A 20,884-nucleotide genomic window follows, 5' to 3' on the forward strand; every position below is an offset into this window, starting at 1 on the left:
ACACAGCCCTCCTCGACTGCCAGCTAAGAGCCAAACGCAGGACATTTTAGAAAGGCTGGAGCGTATTTATTGACAAACAGGCGTGGGAATGGAGCACCAGGCAGGAGGCTGGCAGTGACAGTCCTCTCCGACGCCTCAGCAGGCATCCCCGGCCCCATGCAGTCCCTCCGTCCCTCATGCCTTCTTCCTCCTGCCGCCGCCGCTGCCTGCGGGCCTCTGCTGCTGCTGCTGCTGCCGCCGGGCTCCGCTCTTCTTCCCGCTGCGGCCAACCCGCTGCTGCCGGCGGCCGCGCTTCCCCCGCTGCGACTGCTTCTTGCCCTTGGCGGCGGCTGCCTCGGCTTCCTCCTGCCGCAGCTGCTTGTTGACGGCACGGGTGATGTCGAGGACCGGCTTCTTACTGCCCATGTCCCGCAGCAGCTCCAGCTGCCGGCTGCGCTCGGCTGCCAGGTTTCCCAGCAGCGGCTCGAAGCGCCGCTTCCTACCGCCGCTGCGGGAGGGCGGCTCGGCCGGCTCCTTGGGCAGCCGGGGCTGGAAGCGGCCGAGCGAGGCGGTGGAGACGCGGGCGACGCGGGCGACGTGGCCCAGCTCCTCCCGGCTCTGGTGGCCGGTGGGGTGGAGGGGCGCGGCGGGGACGACGGTCCCGGCCCGGTGGGCGCGGGCCAGGTTGCGCAGGCGGTTGAGCTCGTTGCGGGCCACCCGCTCCCGCTTCTCCCGCCGCAGCCTGGCGAACTGGTCCTCCTCCGGGTCGGCGCCCGCCGGCACCTCCGCCAGCCAGGCGCGGGCCGGGTCGCCGCCCGCCCGCCGGTAGCCCCAGCGCCGCCGCCACTCTTTGGCCTCCTCGTCCCACACCAGCGAGGTCCGCTTGCGCCGGCGGATGCCCTTCAGCCGGGCGAACTGCTCCCAGCGCGTCGGCGGCCGCGGTCGCGGCGGCGGCTTCTCCCGCGGCAGGCGGAAGGCCGGCTCGGGCAGCCGCGCCACCAGCGGCCCCCCCGCCCCGCCGGCCCGCTCGGCCGGCAGCTCCCAGAGCCGGGCCACCAGCAGCTGCGTGTTGTCCCGGGCCAGCGCCCGCAGCAGCGCCTCACGCCGCGGGCCGGCCCCGCGCAGCCCCGCCGCCGGCGGCGGGTTGCGGTCCAGCGCCAGCAGGTTGCCCAGGTCGAACTCCAGCTCCAGCTCCTTCTCCACCGTCACGCTCCGCCGCTTCTCCGCCTCCTGCTCCTCGGCGGCCGCCAGCACCTCCTCCACCCGCACGGCCGCCATGGCGGCGGGCACGATGGGCCGGGCCGGGCCGGGCCGCGCCGCTCGCCACACGTGGGGACAGCTCCCGCAGACCGCTCACGGAAGTGCGGCAAAGCCCTTCCGGTTCAGCGCGCCGGAAGCGCCTCTCCGCGCCCGGAACAGCAGCGGGGGCTCGGCGCAGTGCCTGCCGGGAGCTGTAGTCCCGAGGAGCGCCGTTCCTCCCGGCAGACCCTCCCCGCGCCTCCTCCCGGCTGCGGGGGTGTCACCGCGCGGTAATTCCTCTCGGTTCCTGTCAGGGGACGCCCGCGGCCGTGACTTGTGGCCAGGCGCTTCCGATGAACCCACTGAAGTCCCCAGCGACCCCGCGGCTGGGGCTGCGTGTGGGCCGGGGCGGCCCCAACCCCCCCTCCCGCCGCCACCACGAGTGGGGCTGAGGCGGAGACGGTGTGGAAGGAGCACAGGCCTGAGGGGACGCCAACGCCAACGCCAAAAGCACGGCCGCGCTCGGCGCTGCAGAGAGATGCTGCCGCCGCAGAGCCGCCGGGCCTCGCCTGCGTGAGGGGCATGCCGTGGCATTCAAACGCTGGGCAGCTCTCGGACACAAACAGGAAAATACTTTATCCACGGTTTTTAGGGTTTTTTTGGTAGTATATCATTATGTCTGACAGTCATTGCTGTAGAGCGATACCTGTAAGCGCTCGTCGCAGGACCAAAATTGAAGCACTGTATTGCAGCACCACAGAGACCGAGGCAGGTTTTGTGGGCCAGTCTCCCCCCAGAGAAGGGCGGGGAGGAAGGGCGTTTGGAAGGCGGTATCACCTGGCAGGTGTCTCATCAGGCGTAATGGTAAGCGAGGTGATCGGGTGATACTGCCTGCACCCAAAGGTCAGCTGGGTCAAAGATACCTCTGTGCTATTTTTAAACAAATGAGCTATGGAAGAATCCTTTTATAGCTATACAGCGATTCGGCTTGTGTGGCCATGACGTTTTGAGCTGATCCCCAGTGCCCTAAAAACAAGCTCATGATGGCACTTAACTCTAGGCAAGGAAAGTGATGGGAGTTTTTATACTAGATACAATTTTATGCTAAGTTATATCACGTCTCTGCCTTTCCATCATGTTTGGAGTGATGGAAATGATTCCAAGTACAAAGGCACAGCAGTATCTGTTGGAATGACAATAAAATGCCAGCCTTGTAAAATGAAGACGAATAGCTGATTCTCAAAACCTAATGCCTAGGACATCACAGCTTGTACTTTGTAATTCTAACGGTAATAAAGCCTTTGTTTTTCCATGTCAACAGTTCTGAGTATGATTCACACAGCGTGGAGCAGCAGAGTCCCTGTGCGTTTAAACCCCGGCCGGATGGCACAGACAGTTTTCCCGTTTACCACGAGATGGCATTGCGCTGGAGAATATCTTGTTCCCTGTCTTGGACAGCTCATACTTTCACCTGGAATTACAGATAAAATTAACTTTAAAGACAGTTCTTTGAAGAGGTGCCCGTGCACAATTTAGATTTAGGCATAAATTTATACTTTTGATCTGCAAAGTCCACTTTTTCTGCAGTCTGGTCAATACCTGTACACCGATCCCTGTACCCTCCTGTTTTATCCTTACGCAGCTAACTCTTTGAGTTCTTTTGGTTTATATTTGTACAAAGCCCAGAAGCCTTCAGGGAAATGTCTGGGACTGAGAGGACATAACTGGTAATATCTGTTGCACTTCCAAAGTTGCTTTAAGTGTTAGTAATTACTGTGTATCACTGGAATAGCAGGAGTGCATGCCAGGAATCGGTCTTCTTGTTTTACCTGATAGCATGAACCTGCTAAGGAAGGGAAAAAAGAATCTCAGGATGTAAAAATTACTTTCTGGCAACTGCTGCGTACAACTGAATTCCAGCCTTTATATGCATTCCAGAAATTGTCATTTACTGCATGAGTGGTCCCAATGCAGTAAACAGGACTGTTCATTTACTCAATTGCTTCAGTGCTACTTTGTGACAACAGTCTAATAGGGGCACCCTTATGATTACGGATTAGTGACAGGAAATTCTGTACTTGGTCTCAGATGGAGTTCAAAGGTGAATTTTTTTAATGGCCTTTTTTCTCCTTTTACTGATCTTTGCTGTGTGTTTCATTGCTGCAGGCAATGGATTGATTCTGTGTATTTAGTCTGTACATACATGATGGAACAGTAACAATGACGATCGACAGAGGAAGTCTGTAAATGCTTTTGCACTGGTTTTTTTTTTCTGTTTATGAAAATCACACTTTCAGCAAATTAGGTGAGTCTTTGAAACTCGTCACAAGTAGACGTTACAACACATTCTTCAAATTAGTTCAAAAAACACAAAAAAATAATTGAAATACCTGTTTAGAGAATAATTCTGAAAAAGCTTCTTGCATAATTTCAAGGATTCAGACTTCTAAAGAACATGGGAGAAACCCTGACCAAGCTGAAGCCTTGGATGGTTTTGCTGTAGGCCTTGGCAGGGTCAGATTTTAGTTACTACAAGCTGAAATTTCATAGTCTTTGTATAGACCTCCTCCTGTTGTGTAGCAGAAATAAATTTCTGCTTGGTTTACCGACAACGCCAAACTTTTTGTCCTGTAAGAACAGGACATAACTGAAGAACGAGGCTCATGCTCCTGTGCTTCAAGTGTCCTCAGCACAACATTGCCCGTTAGTGAAGCCTGGCTGCAAGATCATTACTGCTGTGCATAGCGGTGGTATATTAATCAGACAGGAAATTTCTGAGTTTGTGATTTCACAGTGTGGTTGGGAAGGTGGTAGCTGGAAGAATATTTGAATAGATTCATAAACCAAACAGGGTTTGTAAGTAAGAGTCATCGATATTTTGGGGAACTATCCCCTTGTGAGAGGTGGCTTCTGAGGTGCTTACCGTAGTAATCATAGCCACGCTTTGAGCTTATAACTCCCAGTTTAGACCTGAGAATTGCAAGCAGGCACACAGCTTCCTGTGAGTGAACAGGCATGTGTGTACTGCTGAAAATGTGGGACTTTGAAAGATGAAAGGGTGATATCAATGCTGAATTACAGAAATAGCTGTTAGAAAATATCTGGTTTTATTATCTCATGTTTGCTCCAGCTTTGTTATCAGGCTTTTGCAGTAAATTTTTTAAGGATGAATTTTTAGCAACGCTTATTCATTGTGGTCATCTCTGGTTTTGGGTTCCTAGTTTTAGAATCTCAAATACCACGTTTCTCAAACTGCCTGTGGCTGGATTTGTGAGTGCTCAGCTGTAGGACTTGAAAGAAGTTATCCCTTACTGTGGGCGCTCACAGTCCATAGATACTTAAACGATTTCAGCCTTACTCTCTCTTTCCATGAGGTTTTGTCTCTCTTCAGTATAAACGATAGTAATACGTAAGTCATGGGGTGTGTATATGTGCTTAATTCCTTAGTGTTTGCTTACTTTCTTTACTGTGAGATGATCAGACAGAAATTGGATGCTGTGGCAAAGTGCAGGCTTTCTATGGGGTGAAGAAGGCTGTAGGGGTTTGGATTGTTTTTTTTTTTAACCACAGTTGAGGTCTGCATGAAAAACATAAGATGGCAGAGTATAATTTGCAGAAACCCTTGTCCAAAAGATTAATAGAAAGCATAATGCAGGATATATGTGATGCGCCAGAAGAACGACAACATCAGTATGATATACTGTTGGTTTTGTTTTTCTGCTGGAAAAGAATAAAGAATGATCCTGCCTAACTTTTATTTTTGTAATTTCTGTTCAGCTGGGCTACAGCTTTAAGTTTGTGTTTGATAGGAACTGCTCTAATGTACAGTATTTGTGTCTCACTGTTAGTGATACCATTAACTTAGATTTACTCTTCAAACTTTTGCCAATTACCTCTGGATGGCAGTAGATGTAGTTACAAGATGATTCAACCAATTCACAAGCCTGCTGTGAGGATCATTATGAACACTTTTATCAGGAAAACCGAAAGTGCTGGTAATTTTGGCAAATAGTAGAAAGTGCCCTTAAAATACCCACACTGCCTCCGAATCATTCCTTTCCACTGACTTTGTTCAGTACACTTTGAAGTAAAAGTCTATGTTGTAGGATTTCTTCCTGTCAGGGAGAAGTTGTTTGCTCACTGAAGCTAAATTAAATACAACAGTTTGTGGACCAAATTCTACTTCCCAATACATTTTTTACCCCTGTAAAATGTATTTCATGTATTTCAGCATGTATCTTGTTTCCTGGGACATGTAAGTGCTTTTGCAGTCCAAATAACGAAGCATGGGCATGAAAATTTGGCTAAACAAAGACTCTTTCCTATTCACTGGTCCATATAATGTGAAAAAAACTGTCTGTAAGGAATAAAAAAAATCACAAAGACCTGAGCCACCATCTTTTATCAAATACCAGGATTGCCTTCAGCAGTATAACAAAAATATGCCTGGTAGCTGCAGTTTTTTACTATTCAAGAAAGAGTGAAATTACTGATTACAGGTAATGGGTAGTTGATTCTTGTGGTTTCACCAATGTAAGACCCTACTAGAAATGTGTTCAGGGACACGCTTAATTCTAGGCATGTGGATTTTTCTGTTGATGCGGATGATACTATCTGTGCTCACATGCTTAAAAACTTGGTTTGTAAATGAGCAGGATTAGATTTCCTGTCCAAAGATTTAGTGTGATATTAGCAGAATGCTGTATTTGTGGAAAAAAAAACCCATGAAGATCAAACTCAGGAGGCTGTAGCTGTGGTCCCAAAACCTGAGACTGGGTAATTGGGAATGCAGTTACAAGTGGATACCAAGTAGAGCCTGATTTTTGGTTCAGAAGCCATAACATAGATAGCTGGTGAGATAGCCGGGAGATCTGGATGACTGCAGGCACTGTGGAAAGTGATTGGTAGACAATAATCTATTTTGATCAGTTGACTGGCTGTGACTGCGTGGTTTCACTGAACTGATTTTGGGTAAACAAAACCAAGCTAAGCTAATTTGAGGCCTTCCCAAGTGCTTGGTGCCTATCTTGCTATGCATCAGGGAATCAGGCTGAAAACAGATTGTGATGTGGTTTGCTTTTTTATGAGCTTTACAGTGACCTGATTTCTTTGAGAAAGTTTTCTTGTAGCGTGGTCTTCATATTAGAAATACCAGCAATGGCGTGGCTTGGTTTTGTTAGGTGTTTTTTTAGGAGAATTTAAAGAACAGAGTGAGAACTTTTATCACACAGTGATGGAAAGAATGGCAACGTAGTAACGTGTTCCTTTTCCAGGGTCAGTCCTTCTTATCACCTGTCTAGAGTAGACCTACTTTTTGGCATAAGATGACTTCTACAAGTTTAGAAAAAAAAGCCATGGAGCACATTTCTTTCTTTTGCAAGAAATCTGTCATGAACAGAGATTTGCCCTGGATTAAGTCTACACTTGCAACCAGAACAAAAACGGATCCTCTGTTCTTGGGTTGGATTCATCGTCGGAAGTGTCTCTGAGTGAGGTGGAACGTGTAAGTCCTCATCCATGACACAAAGGATGTGCCATAGTCACTCCTGATTTTTGACAGAAGGACACAAGGCAAATCAAATCGAACTAAGGGTTCAGTACTGTGAATCTGAGATTAGGATAAATCTCTGTGTGTCTGCTGACAGCGACTGTGCCAGATCCCATATTCCAATGCCTTTGTGAGTCAGAAGCAATCCATCTTCAGGAATGGCCATAGAAAAGGCTTCTTGGGCCACATTTTCAGTAGAAAATCTCAGCCTTTTATGCATATGTACAAATACTGCACGCATGTGATTAAGCCTATACAGATAACAGCATTCACGTGTACAAGAGAGATTTGAATGTTGATTTTTGCCACAGGAAAAAGGATGAGACCTGATCTCAAAGCAAAACAATGCAAGGCATTTAGGACCACGATTCTTCAATGACTTATTGGGGAACATTCAACCTGGCGTTAGGCGTAGATCCAGGCGTAGATCATTTCATACACACGCCACAACCATTTCACACACACGCCACAACCATTTCAAGCACCACAATCGCCTGAATCTTCTCCCAGCCCGTGCTGGATGACATGGAGATGTATGCTGAAATGCTGCTTGCCAAAGGTGCCTTCAAAGCCTCAGCGCTACTTGGCAGTCAGCAAGGAAAAGGCTCCCCAAGCCCAGTTTGTAACCTTTTATCCTCCACATTTCCATTCATCATCGAGGCTGATCAGTCAGGATGGAATTTTGTCCTCAGTGTGTTTTCAGACTGTTTTCTTCTTAAAGCTACCTTTGACACCAGCGTAACGAAATCCACGTTGAAGGTGGTGTTATGAGGAGTGGGGAATGTACATGCAGGTCCTGCCATGAAGCAGCAAAAGCGTTTGTGTGTGCAACTGTGCCTCCCACAAGCTATTTTGATAATGTACGCTGTAGGCGTCCAAGTAAAAGATACTAAATGCTGCGCTTCAAATTTGATGTTTCAATTACATTGCTGGCAGTCACTTCAAGGTCTTGCTAATACATTTTCAGTTGACAGTTATCAATGAAAGGGGGAAAAATTCTTGGTTTAGATCTTCTTGTACACAGGAATATGGCACTTTATAGGTTCAATCCAAGATATTAGGGAGGTTTTCAACCACATGTAACCACGGGTGACTCATGTAAGACAAGAATCATCTGTAAACTTGTATGAGCTTGTACCTAGGATGTATGTTGTCCTTCAGAGTAAATTAGGGGAATTTCTGTTAAACAAATATTTTTCATTTTGAATGTCATACAGCCTAAGGCTGTGGCTTTATGTCATTACCCAGTGACAACAGATTTGGTTAAAATCGCTCTTGCACTGAAAAAGAAGTCCTAGAGATTAACACGGTCAATTTGCAGGTTTTAGACCATGCTCACAAGGTAGCTGAATCAGCACAGCTGAGGGAGGTAGCTTCTGGGGTGGGGTGGGAGTGTGAATGCGTGGCTAGGCATTCAAAAGGGAACAGCAATCTCTCAAACCGGCTTTGTCCCTGAGGGAATTAGCCACAGTTTGACTCACAAGTGGGGATGGCTTCCCTTGGAGGAGCAATTGTGGTTCATGCCTACAGCAGCCTACCAAACCTCTTCTTGAAGAAGTCTGTCTTGTGAAGGTGGCATAACTGCTCATGTAGCAGCAGAGATCTCCCATAACTGCTCCTGTAGCAACCAGAGCTCGCAGCCTGGTGCGTTAAGGGAAACTGGCAGCAATTTGGGGTTACCTTATTATAATATACTGTAAACTAAACCAGTTGCTACATAGGTAGCTCAGTCATTCCTGCAAAGGGTTTGGGAGCATCTCAGAGGGGCGGTGGTGGGGATAACTGGGAGCAGGAGCAATGTTGGCCATCACAAGGTAACCTCCCGGCTGCTGCTGAATCAGAGCCCTCAGAGCTCGGGCAGGAAATTCCCTGTCCTAATCTGCAGTCAGAGCTCTTGGGTCTTGGAGGGGATGAGTGATTCTCCGAGCTGTTCAGAGCCTCCTTCGTGCCGCCACAAAACCAAATCAGGTGTTCTGCACAGTGCGTCCTTATAGTTTTCTGCAGCGTGCCTCTGTTCATCAGCTGCTGCATTACAGGAAAAGGAGCAAACCTGTAAAATGGGATAGAATCTCAGTTTCCAAAATCCTTCTACAGGCACCGTGGGAACTGCTCAGTCTGTAATTTTCCTCAGTTACCAAGGAAATTTTCAGGCAGGGGCAAGGCAATCTGGATGGGTCTGGATATTTCGACAAATATCCCCAATTCTGACAAAGGACACCTTCCTTTTCTCTTGAAGATAAATCCTGCACCTGCCTCCTCTCTGGGCTTCCCAACACTCGCCTCACTCCCTACAGACCCATCCAGAGTGCCTCGGAGGTGCTCCTCAGAACCCATCACCTGGAGCCTTGTTTTCCTCTCATCCCTTTCGTTCCCTTCCGTCGTTCCTCCTTCTTTAACGCACTAATGCAGACATCTCCAAGGCCAGTTATTTCTACTGTGTTTACTTACTTGCTCCTGTATTTGAAGCTGTTCTTCATAGTCTATGCTCTCCCCTGATCATGGCCGTTAGTATTTCTAATTATTTCTGTGAAGCACTGAGCTTGAATTCCCCTGATTTGTGGGGCAATCTTGCTCCAGTTAGCAGCCTGTCTCTGGACTAGTTTGTTGGTGGACAGAACAGCCGTGTGCTGTGCTGAGGTGTGTCAGACCGTGCGTTTCTCATGCAGGTCTACAGAGCACTCCTGGGTACCTGGAAAAAGTACCTACTAAATTGCATGAGTAAGCCAGGCTTAACTTTCCTATAATGCACTGATACCAATGGTGCGATGAGTTTGAACGGTGTGGTAAGTGTGAGAAACAGGTGGTGGTAAGTTTGAGAAAGAGTTGATGGTAAGTTTGAGAAATAGTTGAGTTGTGAATTAAGCTTATGACTCAACCCTTATTGATGTTACCCGTCAATTAGAAGATCATGGAAAATCCCAGCTGTACATTTGGTGTGGGCAGCGTTACGTATTGGAAAGCAATTGCTTTTCACTCACTTGGTAAGGCCTTCCCTGGGCTTTGTATCCTACATCAATGAAAATACAGACGTCTACAACTGGAGAAAGTAGAGGAAAGAAGAGGAAAGTTAAGTGGAAAAATACTTCATAAATGGGTTTTAGAGGGTCAGTAGGGAAGGAGGAGAGCAACATCTTTTTAAGTGAGCGGTTTGAATGATTGCAGCTTTTCCTTCACTCCAATTTACTCAAGCTGTGCAAAACAGCTCTAGATAAAGCATATTCTCATTATGTTTTTGCTGATTAGAGAAAGAAAAAAAAACCCTGTAGGTGGTTTAGGACTGGACTGGACATATTCACAGATCTTGGGAGATGCTCTTGTTCAGGCTATGAGTTATTACAATGGAAATATCTGGCACTAAGCCTATGTCTTCTAAATAAACCCTCTAAACTCAAACAATTTGAACAAAAAGAAAAGTAGATGGATGCTATAAAACATGTTATTTGCTAAAAAGGCTCGTTTTGGATTGGAAATTCAAAGATTTGTGTTAATCATCTCAATGGGTTCAGCAGTGGTCTTCAAGGTGGCATGAGATCTTTGTTTTACATATAGGAAAAATGCACTTTGACTGCAATATTGATTGCTGTCTTTGAAAAAAAAATTAATCTTGCTTTTATACCATCACATCTGAGTTTGCATTTTCCATGTAAATTACACTAGTTTAAAATTACATACATATGGAAATAAAATATGCTTGTAAGCCTGTCTTCCTACCTACCTTCAGCTAGGTACATTTGTTTTGCAAGCTAATCACCTGTGTTTTCTTTTGTTTGGATTTTGAAGTTTAAACCTAGGCAGATAAAATTAAGCATGCTTTTAAGAACTTTCCCAGGCAGATAAAATTAAGCATGCTTTTAAGAACTTTATGAACTAGAGCTTTGATCCCTTCCTTTCAGAAACCCACCAATTTTTTGGATACAGCTTTGCTGAGATGTGATCAAAGAGGACACAGGCTATGATTCTGAATTGGTTTCATTATAATTTTGGAAAATTCAACAGATTGTTGCAAATTTTCTCTTTGCAAAATGCCCAGATGTACAAGTCCCCAAAATCACTTGAAATACTTCTTCGTTCTGCTATCTTTCAGGGTGGTAACATGACAATTTTTAAGGAAAAGTTGCTTTCAGATTATGCTTCTGTCTAAAAACGAATGGGATGATAGAGCTCTCAGAGTCCAGAAGACACATTTTAACTTTAAATCCTTAGCAAACTTTTGCTGTAGCAGCACTAAAGGCATGCCATTACATTACTGTCTCTGTTAGGATAGAGAAGAGCAAAATTTAGCCAGGTTTTTCATGTGTGGTGGGCAGCGAGCGGGGCTTGCCAAGATAATGAGAGGTAATGCTAGATGAAAGATGTTCAGACAAACCAAAATGTGTTGCCTGCTACCTCGCTTCATCTCTCAGCTTCATCTTTAGCTAAACTAGGTGGGAAAACTCCTGTTGTTTGCAGCCTGATTCAGGAAGGTATTCAGGCACACGAAGAGTCCTACTGATCTCAGAGTTTGACGAGAGGTATGTATTTAACTGCGGGTTTTGAATGCAAGATCCTCCAATAGAGTGTCTCACTGAGCAGAAACTCAGAAGGCCCTGCATTCTCACCGGGGTATCAAAGTGAAGGAGCGTATGCGCCAGCAGAACATGGATTGTTGGATGTATATTTTGTTTAAATGTACACGTCTTATGGCAAGTGCCCCACAAAGAAACTTTGTGTATTCGTTCTCAGCATGACCCTTAAAGCAAAAACGTGGAAGCCTGCAAATACCTTCTATGTTACTTAATAACCCCTCCATGCAACTTTTAATGAAATTTTTCTCTGGTAACATTAGTACAACAGAGTCCTTGTGTAACTGCTGGCCGTGTACATCACTCTATAAGAACTGACAAATGAAAGGCCACATAATGTGTTAATTACCTCTTGTTGAAATGTAAGTGCTGTTGTGACCTTTCTGTGTACGGTACAAACTACTTTTTTGCCGTGTCTGAGAGAAGTTATTTAAATGCATTATGAAAGCTATGCGGGGCCTGATCCTGGAAGCTTTTACGAACCAAATTCTCTCATTGCTACAGTACAGGTCTACAGCCTGATCCTTGGCAGGTGTGACTTGGCATTGCCTTGGGTCACATCGGCTTTGCCAGCTATCTGAGCCTGCTTTTGTTCACAGACTGTCAGTGGGACTAATTAGAGGGCCACAGCTTTACAACATCAGGCCAAAGAGTTGCTCCATGTTGGTTGTTTCTGAGCGTACAGTTAGGGCACAGTTAGTTAGGTACGAGGATGTTAATAATTGTCTGAGTATCTGCAAGATACAGTTAGGTACCCTCAGAGTGTACAGTTAGGCTAAGCTGTTGAAAAGGTATGTAAGGGGAAAAAAATCTTGCAGATATACTCAGACTATTATTCACATCCTTGTAACTTGTGTTACATACCCACATGGGCACTGTGAATGAGCCCTCAGCAAGGCAGCTTTTTCCACCTATTCCCTACAGTTCCCTGGGATCTTGAAAAGTTTCCCCAAGAGGACACGTTGGTGTTTGTGGGCTGGAAGGACTGAATCAAGAATTCAAAAATCACACACCTCCAGCACTGCAAATGGGAAGGACCTCCAGAAATTGCACTGATGATAATTGTGCCTCTAACCCATCCTTGTCTGTTGTTGGTTCTCCAGACTTTTTATTCTTGTTGCTGCCCCCTGAAAGCTTTCAAATATGCCTACATCTTTCTTAGGCTTTGATACGCCAAATGAAAATCGGTAACATACTTCCCAGGTCTTGCGAATGGCCTTCCTGTCAATACCCCAGAGAATAAGACCGTTTGTTTTTTTTTTCAGCATCACACACTGTTGATTCATATTCAGCTCATGAGCCAGTATAACATCGTTTTGTGCACAACTGCTGCCTAATGAGAGGTTCCCCCTTACAGAATACAATACAGTACACAGTATAACATGGTACAGTACACAGCCAGTCCATATTAGATTAAATTGAGAACAGTGAGCTGAGCATCTCAGTAACATATTAACTCTTTGTAGTCCCGGCCTATATGAGGTGACTAAAGCCTTGTGACCAACATTAATTTTTCTGATGTCATGCTTGCATGTGGTGTCAGAAGAATATTGAACGTGTAGAGCAAGTGAAGAGCAAAATAGCAAACAGAGCAAGTGAAGCCATCTGAATCCTTCACTCAGAAGTGAAACTGGCAGGGAATTGGGAGAAGCGGTTGCAAAGCTTCAGAATTTTCTAGGGTGCTGCCTAGAAATGGCAGGGTGAGCGATCCCTCCCGCTGCCACGAACAGCAAGTCCCATAGTACTGGTGGTGATCAACAACACTTTCTTGCGGAAACACAAAGTAGACCACAAACTTCTCAACAAAGACATTTAGAAATGTCAAGAATGCTGCAATTGACAACAGAATGTCACTTGGAAAAAAGCACATCTTGACACCAAAGCAGATGGCAGATGAGACAATTGAGCATTATGTCACGTAGCTGTACAATAAAGCGAAGCCGTATGAATTTGAACAGCTACCAGCCTAATTAGTGACTTAATAATTTGCCCTCTAACATATCACCAGGTGAAAACAGTGTACAGGAAACTCATCTACCATGAATAGTTGCGGCTGGCAGGACCTAATGAAAAACTGTGCTGTGCTCCTCTTTATAAATTCAGAACTGATACTGGCACTGTCTTTCAAGAAGAAGGCCTAAGCTGTCAGAGATTTTAAAAGGGTGCATGAACAAAATCCTATATATTCTAACTCTACAAAGCATGCAGCCATTTAAATATGGAACATTGCTGCTCATCTCCTCCAATTAAGATCTTCCTTACTCTGTTTTCCCATTCGTACAGGCTGGTGGATTTAAATAGATTTATTTGTGATTCACTTTTTGGTGTAAATGAAATGGGAATTGGGATCCTGAAACAGGAGTGAAAATTTATGTGCAATGCCCTGATTTTCATTTAGTCAGACATCACTTTGCACTTCTCTAACTGTGTTACAGAATTGTGAAGCAAATGTGAATGTAATCTATATAGCCAATGAGATGCAAAATAGATTTTGTATCAGAAAACATCAAGGTTGAAAATGGCTTTGCTCCTTAGGACCTGAGCATAGATGAATTCATTTCTTCTCACATTTGTACTGTTATAATGAGCCAGAATTTAATTAGAGGCAGTTAGAATTAGAAATTAGTGTATTTACATACTCAGAAACTTAGTGTGAAAAGAAAATGAGATCCACCTAGTTCTTCATTCATTTCCAGGTGTCTTCCTATTAGTTACCTTTATTTTAGCAAGTACTTTGTAAAACATGATTAGTCTTTACAGAATACTGAAATCTCTCTGATTTTATTAAAAACTACCTTGAGTTTCATTTGCACAATAATTCATGTATTGCGAAGCATTATTGAGAAACATTTGACAATGAAGATATCTAAATATTTTGAAATTCAAGTGCTGGAGAGGGTCTCATCACATCAGAAAGCAATCAACCATCTCGAGACAGGTTAATAAAAGCATCTTAAACTCATAATCAAAAGGCACTCTTGACCTCCATTATCAGGCACAGGACTCCTAATGATTCATTGATCACATTTTCTCTGTTCAACAAAAATACCACGAGGCCTAAAGGTTTCAAGATATCTAGCATAAGAGTTATTTTTTTCCTGCCTCACAACTACATTTGACAGATGACCTTTAGTCTTTCTTTCACATTAGTGAGATATTTAACAAAGATAATGCAGATACATTTTTCACAATTATCATCTGATGCACATGCTCGCAGAATCCTCTATTTGGTACAACATGGTAAACAGATAAAAGAGTCTTGCTTCTGTAAATGCCTTCATTATAAGTAAGTGCCCTGCTTTCAGCTTTCCTCTTCCAGTGAGATCACAAGGTTTAAAAGCCTCTGAATGATTCTATGATTCTGTGAATGTAGGTAGTTAACCTGATGCTGTTTCACAGGGAGATTGGTGCGTGTGTAGATGTACAGGAGGTTTTCAGGATGGATGTGTAGTCTGTTTACATCCCTTCCATTCAGCGTGCCAACAACTGCACTTGCATTTCCAAAGTACCAGGAGGTCCCACGTACTCAGCATTTTGGTTTATACCTTTCCTGTCATGCAGTTCAAGGGGCAGACTGCGGCTTGCCTTCCCATAGTGATCTCACCTGAAATTTCCTGGCTTGGGTACAGATAACAAGGGAGCTGTGATGTTGAGGACATCCGCAGCCAAGTGCTCAGCCAGGGTCCTGGGCAGATTTGCAGAGTCTGTGCAGAAATGCTTGCTGTCAGCACCAGAGCTGGCAGCTGAAGGTGACTCAAGTGTGCCTAGAAGAACTGCAGTCACGCCTCTGGATCACGGCAATGTTCCCATTTTCACTGCTTCTTCGGCCCTGGCAAGTGTCTTCTGCTGAAACTGCAGGGCAGGGGTGTTGTGGAGGGCACAAGATTGCATAAAAGTTTTAAAAGAGCTATGTCACCCCAGAGCTCCCCACTAGCATGTCAGTGGTCCTCACTGCACATCCCCACTGTCTGTTTTGTGGGTAAAACCTGAAGTGATTCCACTGAAGTCAACAAGTTTGAGAATTGTGGCCTCGTCCGTCTGAAGACCATTCGCTGCTGGGGAGAGGGGGACAAAAGAAGTTGTCCTGTCAGGATGAGCTGACACCCCTGCACTCTGCAGGTCAGAATGGGGAGGGAGGTGAGAAGTAGGCAGACAGCATCACAGAGCAGCTGGCAGAACATGATGAGCTCAAGGTCACTTGGCTGTTGGCCCAAATCCATCCAAAAATACTGAAAGCCAGCAATTAGTCAGGCAGGCAGCCCAAAAAAAGGAAATAGCTGAGCCATGCCATTGTTCAGCAAGGGTGTGCAGATTCTGCTAGCACCCTTTGGAAGACCACCATGGACGTAAACTGGGACCATCACCGTTCGTGACCTAGCTCATCAGTGTGAATTGAACTCAGCATCATTTTACTTGAATACCTGCCTGAAAACAGATTCAAAAGTACATTCTCCAATGGATCAGGTATTCGTGGTAACTTTTCAGCTTCTCTTGGGATGAAGAGGTGAATGACTGAAGGCAGCAATGCTTTGATGCAAGATGCCTGTTAGAGTGGCAAGCACAAGCTCTGGACAGAAGCTTTTTCTGGCAGTGAGGCTTTTCCAAGGTTCCGTCAATTCTGAGACAGTTAAATCTTTCTTCCCCCCTCTATTAATAAACATAAATGTGTGGAAAATTACTCTAATCTTCTTCCAAAGAGGATGTGCCTCCAGAATCACTTCCAGTACCAGAGACCTCAGAATTCTGCTGCCATATTTAGAGGCGATAAAAACAGTCCTTGAATTTCTGACCAAAATCCAAATATAGTCTATTTCTTTCTGCCAACTGAAAATGTACCTTTTTATTTCATTCAGTTTTGTTTAAATCGAACTTTGTTCCAAACTTTTCATTCTATAAATGTCTCTTTCACTATAGTTATTTAAATAAAGTGGGAAAGTGCCCAATTTAGTGAACAGAGTTAGTATGCTACTGAATATGCCTGCTATTGTCATTCTACTAGGAGTTGTGCTCTGTTCCTGTTACGACTTCTCCCTGACTTCAGCGGATTTACACAAGAGCTGAACCCAGCCTGTGAAGGACAGATTACCACAGGCAGTTGTATTTGACAAATTTGAAGTGGACATGAATGCTTTTTCTACATGATTTATCAAAGTCTTCACAGTGGGAGGAATACATCTAATGCTACTTGGCCAGGCTGTGGCTTTATGTCTAGAAACTGGCAGTGCATATCAGTGATGCCCTGAGAAGTCTAAGCCTACTTGTCTTGTGTGTTGTCGTGTGCCAGGTCCTGGTTTCCCAAGCATTCAGCTGATCTCCAGCTTGGCAGTGTGACCGCTTTTGTCTGTTAATGGCACCTCTCTCTAAGAAGTGGGAAACATAGAGCTCAAGAGTCCCAGAGAACATCAAGAAGCAGAAGACACCATGCAGGAATGTGGGGGGTGTTACTGTGGTATTAACCTCAACTAGCTTTAGGTGTCTACACTATAGGTGTCCACATAGAGCTGGTTATTTAGGCTTCTTTTAGAGCCAGCGGAGAGAAACAAGAAATAATGAGATATTCTGGATAACTTCTTTGAGACAAGATAAAGATTTCCCTAGAAGTGCTTGTTCCTCTTCAGTAAGCTCAGTGGCAGTTTGAGTAACTCATGTATAGCCCTCCTTATGTAGGTGTCACAGGTAGGTGAGATGATCCTGTCTTTCTTGTGTGGGACCTTGACAGGTAGAGACCATTCAAGGTATTATGTATATATTCCCTATCCAGAGTCTTTTTTTCTTCTTGTTGTCTTCTTTTTATCTCCTCTGAAGAAGCTATTTTTTCTCCTCCACTTTCCTTTCTTGTTTCTTTTCTTCCCTTGCTTACATTTTTACTCATAGTCTATTTTTCTCCTACACTTCGGTGCTTTGAGATGATGATGATTCTATATAAATGCGTTTGGCAATCAAACTACTTAAACAATTCCTCGAAAATCTTTACTCATCTCTTGAGGACTAAAGGTGGAAAGCAGGCCAGTCAACTGGACAGACTCATCTGACCGCCCTTGCTGAGCTCTCCCTTCTTGCCCCACCTGTGTCTCACCCACTTTCAGTCTTTGACCTGAGGTACCAGATGCAGCTGGTCATCCGACCTGTAATCTGGGGAAGGGGTTGTGCACGGCAGTGAGACTGGTGTTATCCAGTAGACCCTGTGCTCACAGAGACTACTCCAAGCAATCTTCTGTCCTACCTGGAGCCTCTCATGGCAGCTTAATGTGTTTCATCCAATGCCAGGAGTCTCATGCACTGGGACATTCAGGGTGCAGCGATGGTACAGCTAACTGGTTTAGGGGCTGGGCACTGCTGAAAGAGGGTGGTGGTGCCATTTTCTGCCCCTGCCTCCCTGGCCATGGACCCCTGCTGCTTCCCATGTGCCACCGGTGCTTGCCTGACCTCGGAGTGACTCAGTTGAGGGGATGGACTGGCCAAAAATCACATTAAAAATGAACGAGTTTTTCTCATGAGGGAAGGAGGAGAGGTGGAGGTTTCTGTTCTTCTCTTTGAAACTGCAGGCTTTCAGGTACAGCAGCGCTGTGCCCCGGGGTACAATATAAAAGCAGTATATATGTCTTTAAAATGTCTGTGAAGAGGTAGTACACAACGGTGCAGTCCGGCTCCCTCAGAAATTTCCTGTTGGCTTCAGTGGCACAGGATTTAACTCTGTTTACTCACTGCTGTGTTTCCGTAGCGCTGTCAATATTCTCCTACTTGTTCTGCATGGTCAAAGACAAAGATACTGTAAATATCTCAGTACAACATTAAAAATGGGGCTCCCCATGCTGGAAAGCACTTATACAGCTATGCTTTATGTATTGTTGTTACACCAGGTTGTACTCTGCTCTTGCTCAAGCTACTGAAATTCAGGAGTGATTCCCAAAACATCTGTAGGTCAGTTCTGTGGATCCAGCCATGAAGGAAATGCAAAAAAAAAAAAAAAGGTCTGCAATATCTTTTGCTTCCTCCTCTTGCAACCTTTGAAGCAGAAATTGAGCGTGGCCTCCCTGAGCACTCTTGTGCTGCTGAGGTGTGAGGATAAGTACTGTCCTGACCTGTGTGAAGCCAGATTGTGTCATCATCCTCATAGCCATAGCGGGGCCTATTACGTGAGGAGGGGTGATCGGTATTAATGTGGTTGGCCAAAGCTCCCTCACTTCTTCCTGGTAGACCTGAGCCTGCCCCACGTTCGAAGCACAGCACTCCCTGCTCACAGCTGCGGTTGCTTCTCATTAGAGAATTCACTGGATTACTTATCAGAGATGAACTAGGAGTGTAATCCCAGTGAATTTGTTCAAAAATGCAAATGAATATTCAGACCAGGTTTTTTTTGGGGGGGTCAGGGGGGACAGTAACATTTGTTCAACTGTATTCTTTACACTTGAGCTATAAAAAGCAGCAAATTAAGGCTGAACATGAAGCCACACAACATAAAATCAAAAAGTGACAGCAGAAATGTTTCAGTATCCACCCACCACTTGCACAGGGGAATGAGGAATAGTGTTTTGCTTGTTCCAGAAAGACTATCATAGTGATGTAGCCTAACAAGCCGTAGACTCCAGTCTTCTCCTTAGAGCCCTTTACAGTTTTGCAAGTCAGAATGCTGTTTTTTTCCTACAATTGTAAAGGAAGGTGCAAGATGGTACTAGTCAGTCCAGTCTGACTGGAACCACTGTGGTTCCTGCCTCCCTCTGACTCTAAAGAAAGGCTTTCAAGGTGGTGGATTGAGCACAAAAACTTTGCAGAAGTGGACTATCACAAACACATGGGAAAACTATATTATACTTGTCTGCTTAGATGGTAAATTTCTTATGCAGTATAAAAATACCTACATACACATTCAGTCAACCTGTTTGCAGATATGGAGGAATGTAGACTATGCATTCAGCACATACTGTCTTTCATTGCAAACCCCCTTTCTGTCTGCCCACTTCCTAACAGATGATTTGGGTGCACACATTTAGGAGTAAAGATCAAGGGACCTGGTTCCCCAGTGGCGGCCGCTTTCTTTTAGTCTGCCAGATCTTCCATTACACATGCCCGGGGTGTGCAGCTGTGAGCCAGTCTGCCATTCAGGTGATGTTGGAGCCAGACATGCCGGGGCATTCAGCATCCACCACCCGGACAGTCTGTTCTGAACTCCATTCCCTTTCCAGAGAATTGCATACATTTGGGATTTTTCATTCCTCACTATTACAAAGTCAGTTTCTATATGATCAATATGTTTTGTGAATCAATTCTTTTTCCCCAGCCCTAACTGTGGGATACCTCTGAGAAGAGACATAAAACTGAGATGCTGATCCCTTTGATTTTTACAAGCTAGTCTCATTTCATTAGCATAGGGATACGGACCTATCCAAAAGTCTTTGGAAGTAATTCCATTCTTCATGCATACATCCTCCTGAAGTGGCAATTGCAAAAGCCATTTGTCTTCATTTCCTGTACCAAAACCGGAGGACAACGTTACTGTGTACCAATTACTGCCTTGTACTGCTCTCTACCTCTCAGGTGGGTTTCAAGTCAACCTTGTAACTCTGTTCCAACTTCGAAATGGTCCCAGCAGTAGTTATACGTGCTAGATGACAAATTGTAATCTGCCCTTGCTGTTCCTTAAGGGCCAACCTAATGGACGCTGAAGGCAGCTGGAAGTCCCTGCAGCGTGCTTTTCATCAGGTTAAGGCCTTGGCTGCACCGGAGCTCCTGCAGCTATAACTTGCTTGTGTGACCTTCCAGCACAGGAGGAACTCATACCTTTAGAAGCTGTATGGAAAAACATAAATGAAGCAAAGATTGTCTTCTGTAGGAGCAGCTGGGCTCACAGAAGCTTGAGTAGTGATGAACCAAATGGTAAGAATTTGCACCCCGAGCAGATCTGGCTCTTCTGGAGATGTTTGTGGCAGAGATTTGGTCCAGTCAGGAGCAACCTGAAATGCACAGTGCTGCTTCACTTGTGCAGCTGCCTGTTCAAGCACATCTCATGATTGCTGGTGAAGTTCTGCAGTTTCTTGCAACACTGTGCACAAAACTGACTGAAAAAGCAGAGCCAAGTTGGAGTTCTTCTAAATTAATAGAGTGCTGAAACAAAAGCTAATGAATTTCATAACAGTTTGAATTCCTCATTTTTTGAGTATACCTACTTTCATATTTGGGATATCCTGGTTTGAGAGCCACTTCTGTCAGTATGGGGCTTTAGAAACAAAAGATTTAGATAATTATATATTATTTTAATAATATTAAAATAAATTAGCTGGGTTTGCTTATTATTATAATTTTACATTAGGTAATTTTCTCTTTTATTCAGAGTAATGAGAAAAATCATCCTGGAATGTATTTCTAGGAAAACAATCAAAAGTTGGTAAGTCAAATGCCCTGTTACTGCACCAAATGGAGGGGAATTAGCAGAAGGAGAAACCTCTGATGATACCATTCATTAAAAGAAAAGCAACTCAAAACCTCACAACATAGCAAATTAACTATTAGGTACAACTGACTCGATGATTATATCTGCACTGTGGTCTGGACCAAAAAA

General features: G+C 44.8%; 1 protein-coding gene across 1 annotated transcript; it reads right to left on the reverse strand.

The window, feature by feature from the left end:
- Positions 1 to 43: 43 nt before the first annotated feature.
- RRS1 (regulator of ribosome synthesis 1) lies at positions 44 to 1,348 on the reverse strand. The gene has a single exon (XM_087752166.1). The coding sequence runs from the start codon at positions 1,255 to 1,257 to the stop codon at positions 175 to 177; it is 1,083 nt and encodes a 360-aa protein (XP_087608292.1). The 5' UTR covers positions 1,258 to 1,348; the 3' UTR covers positions 44 to 174.
- Positions 1,349 to 20,884: the final 19,536 nt, after the last annotated feature.

Source organism: Nipponia nippon, unplaced genomic scaffold (assembly GCF_047370975.1).
Source record: "Nipponia nippon isolate SJK-2023a ecotype South Korea unplaced genomic scaffold, ASM4737097v1 scaffold_1, whole genome shotgun sequence".
Taxonomy (NCBI): Eukaryota; Metazoa; Chordata; class Aves; order Pelecaniformes; family Threskiornithidae; genus Nipponia; species Nipponia nippon.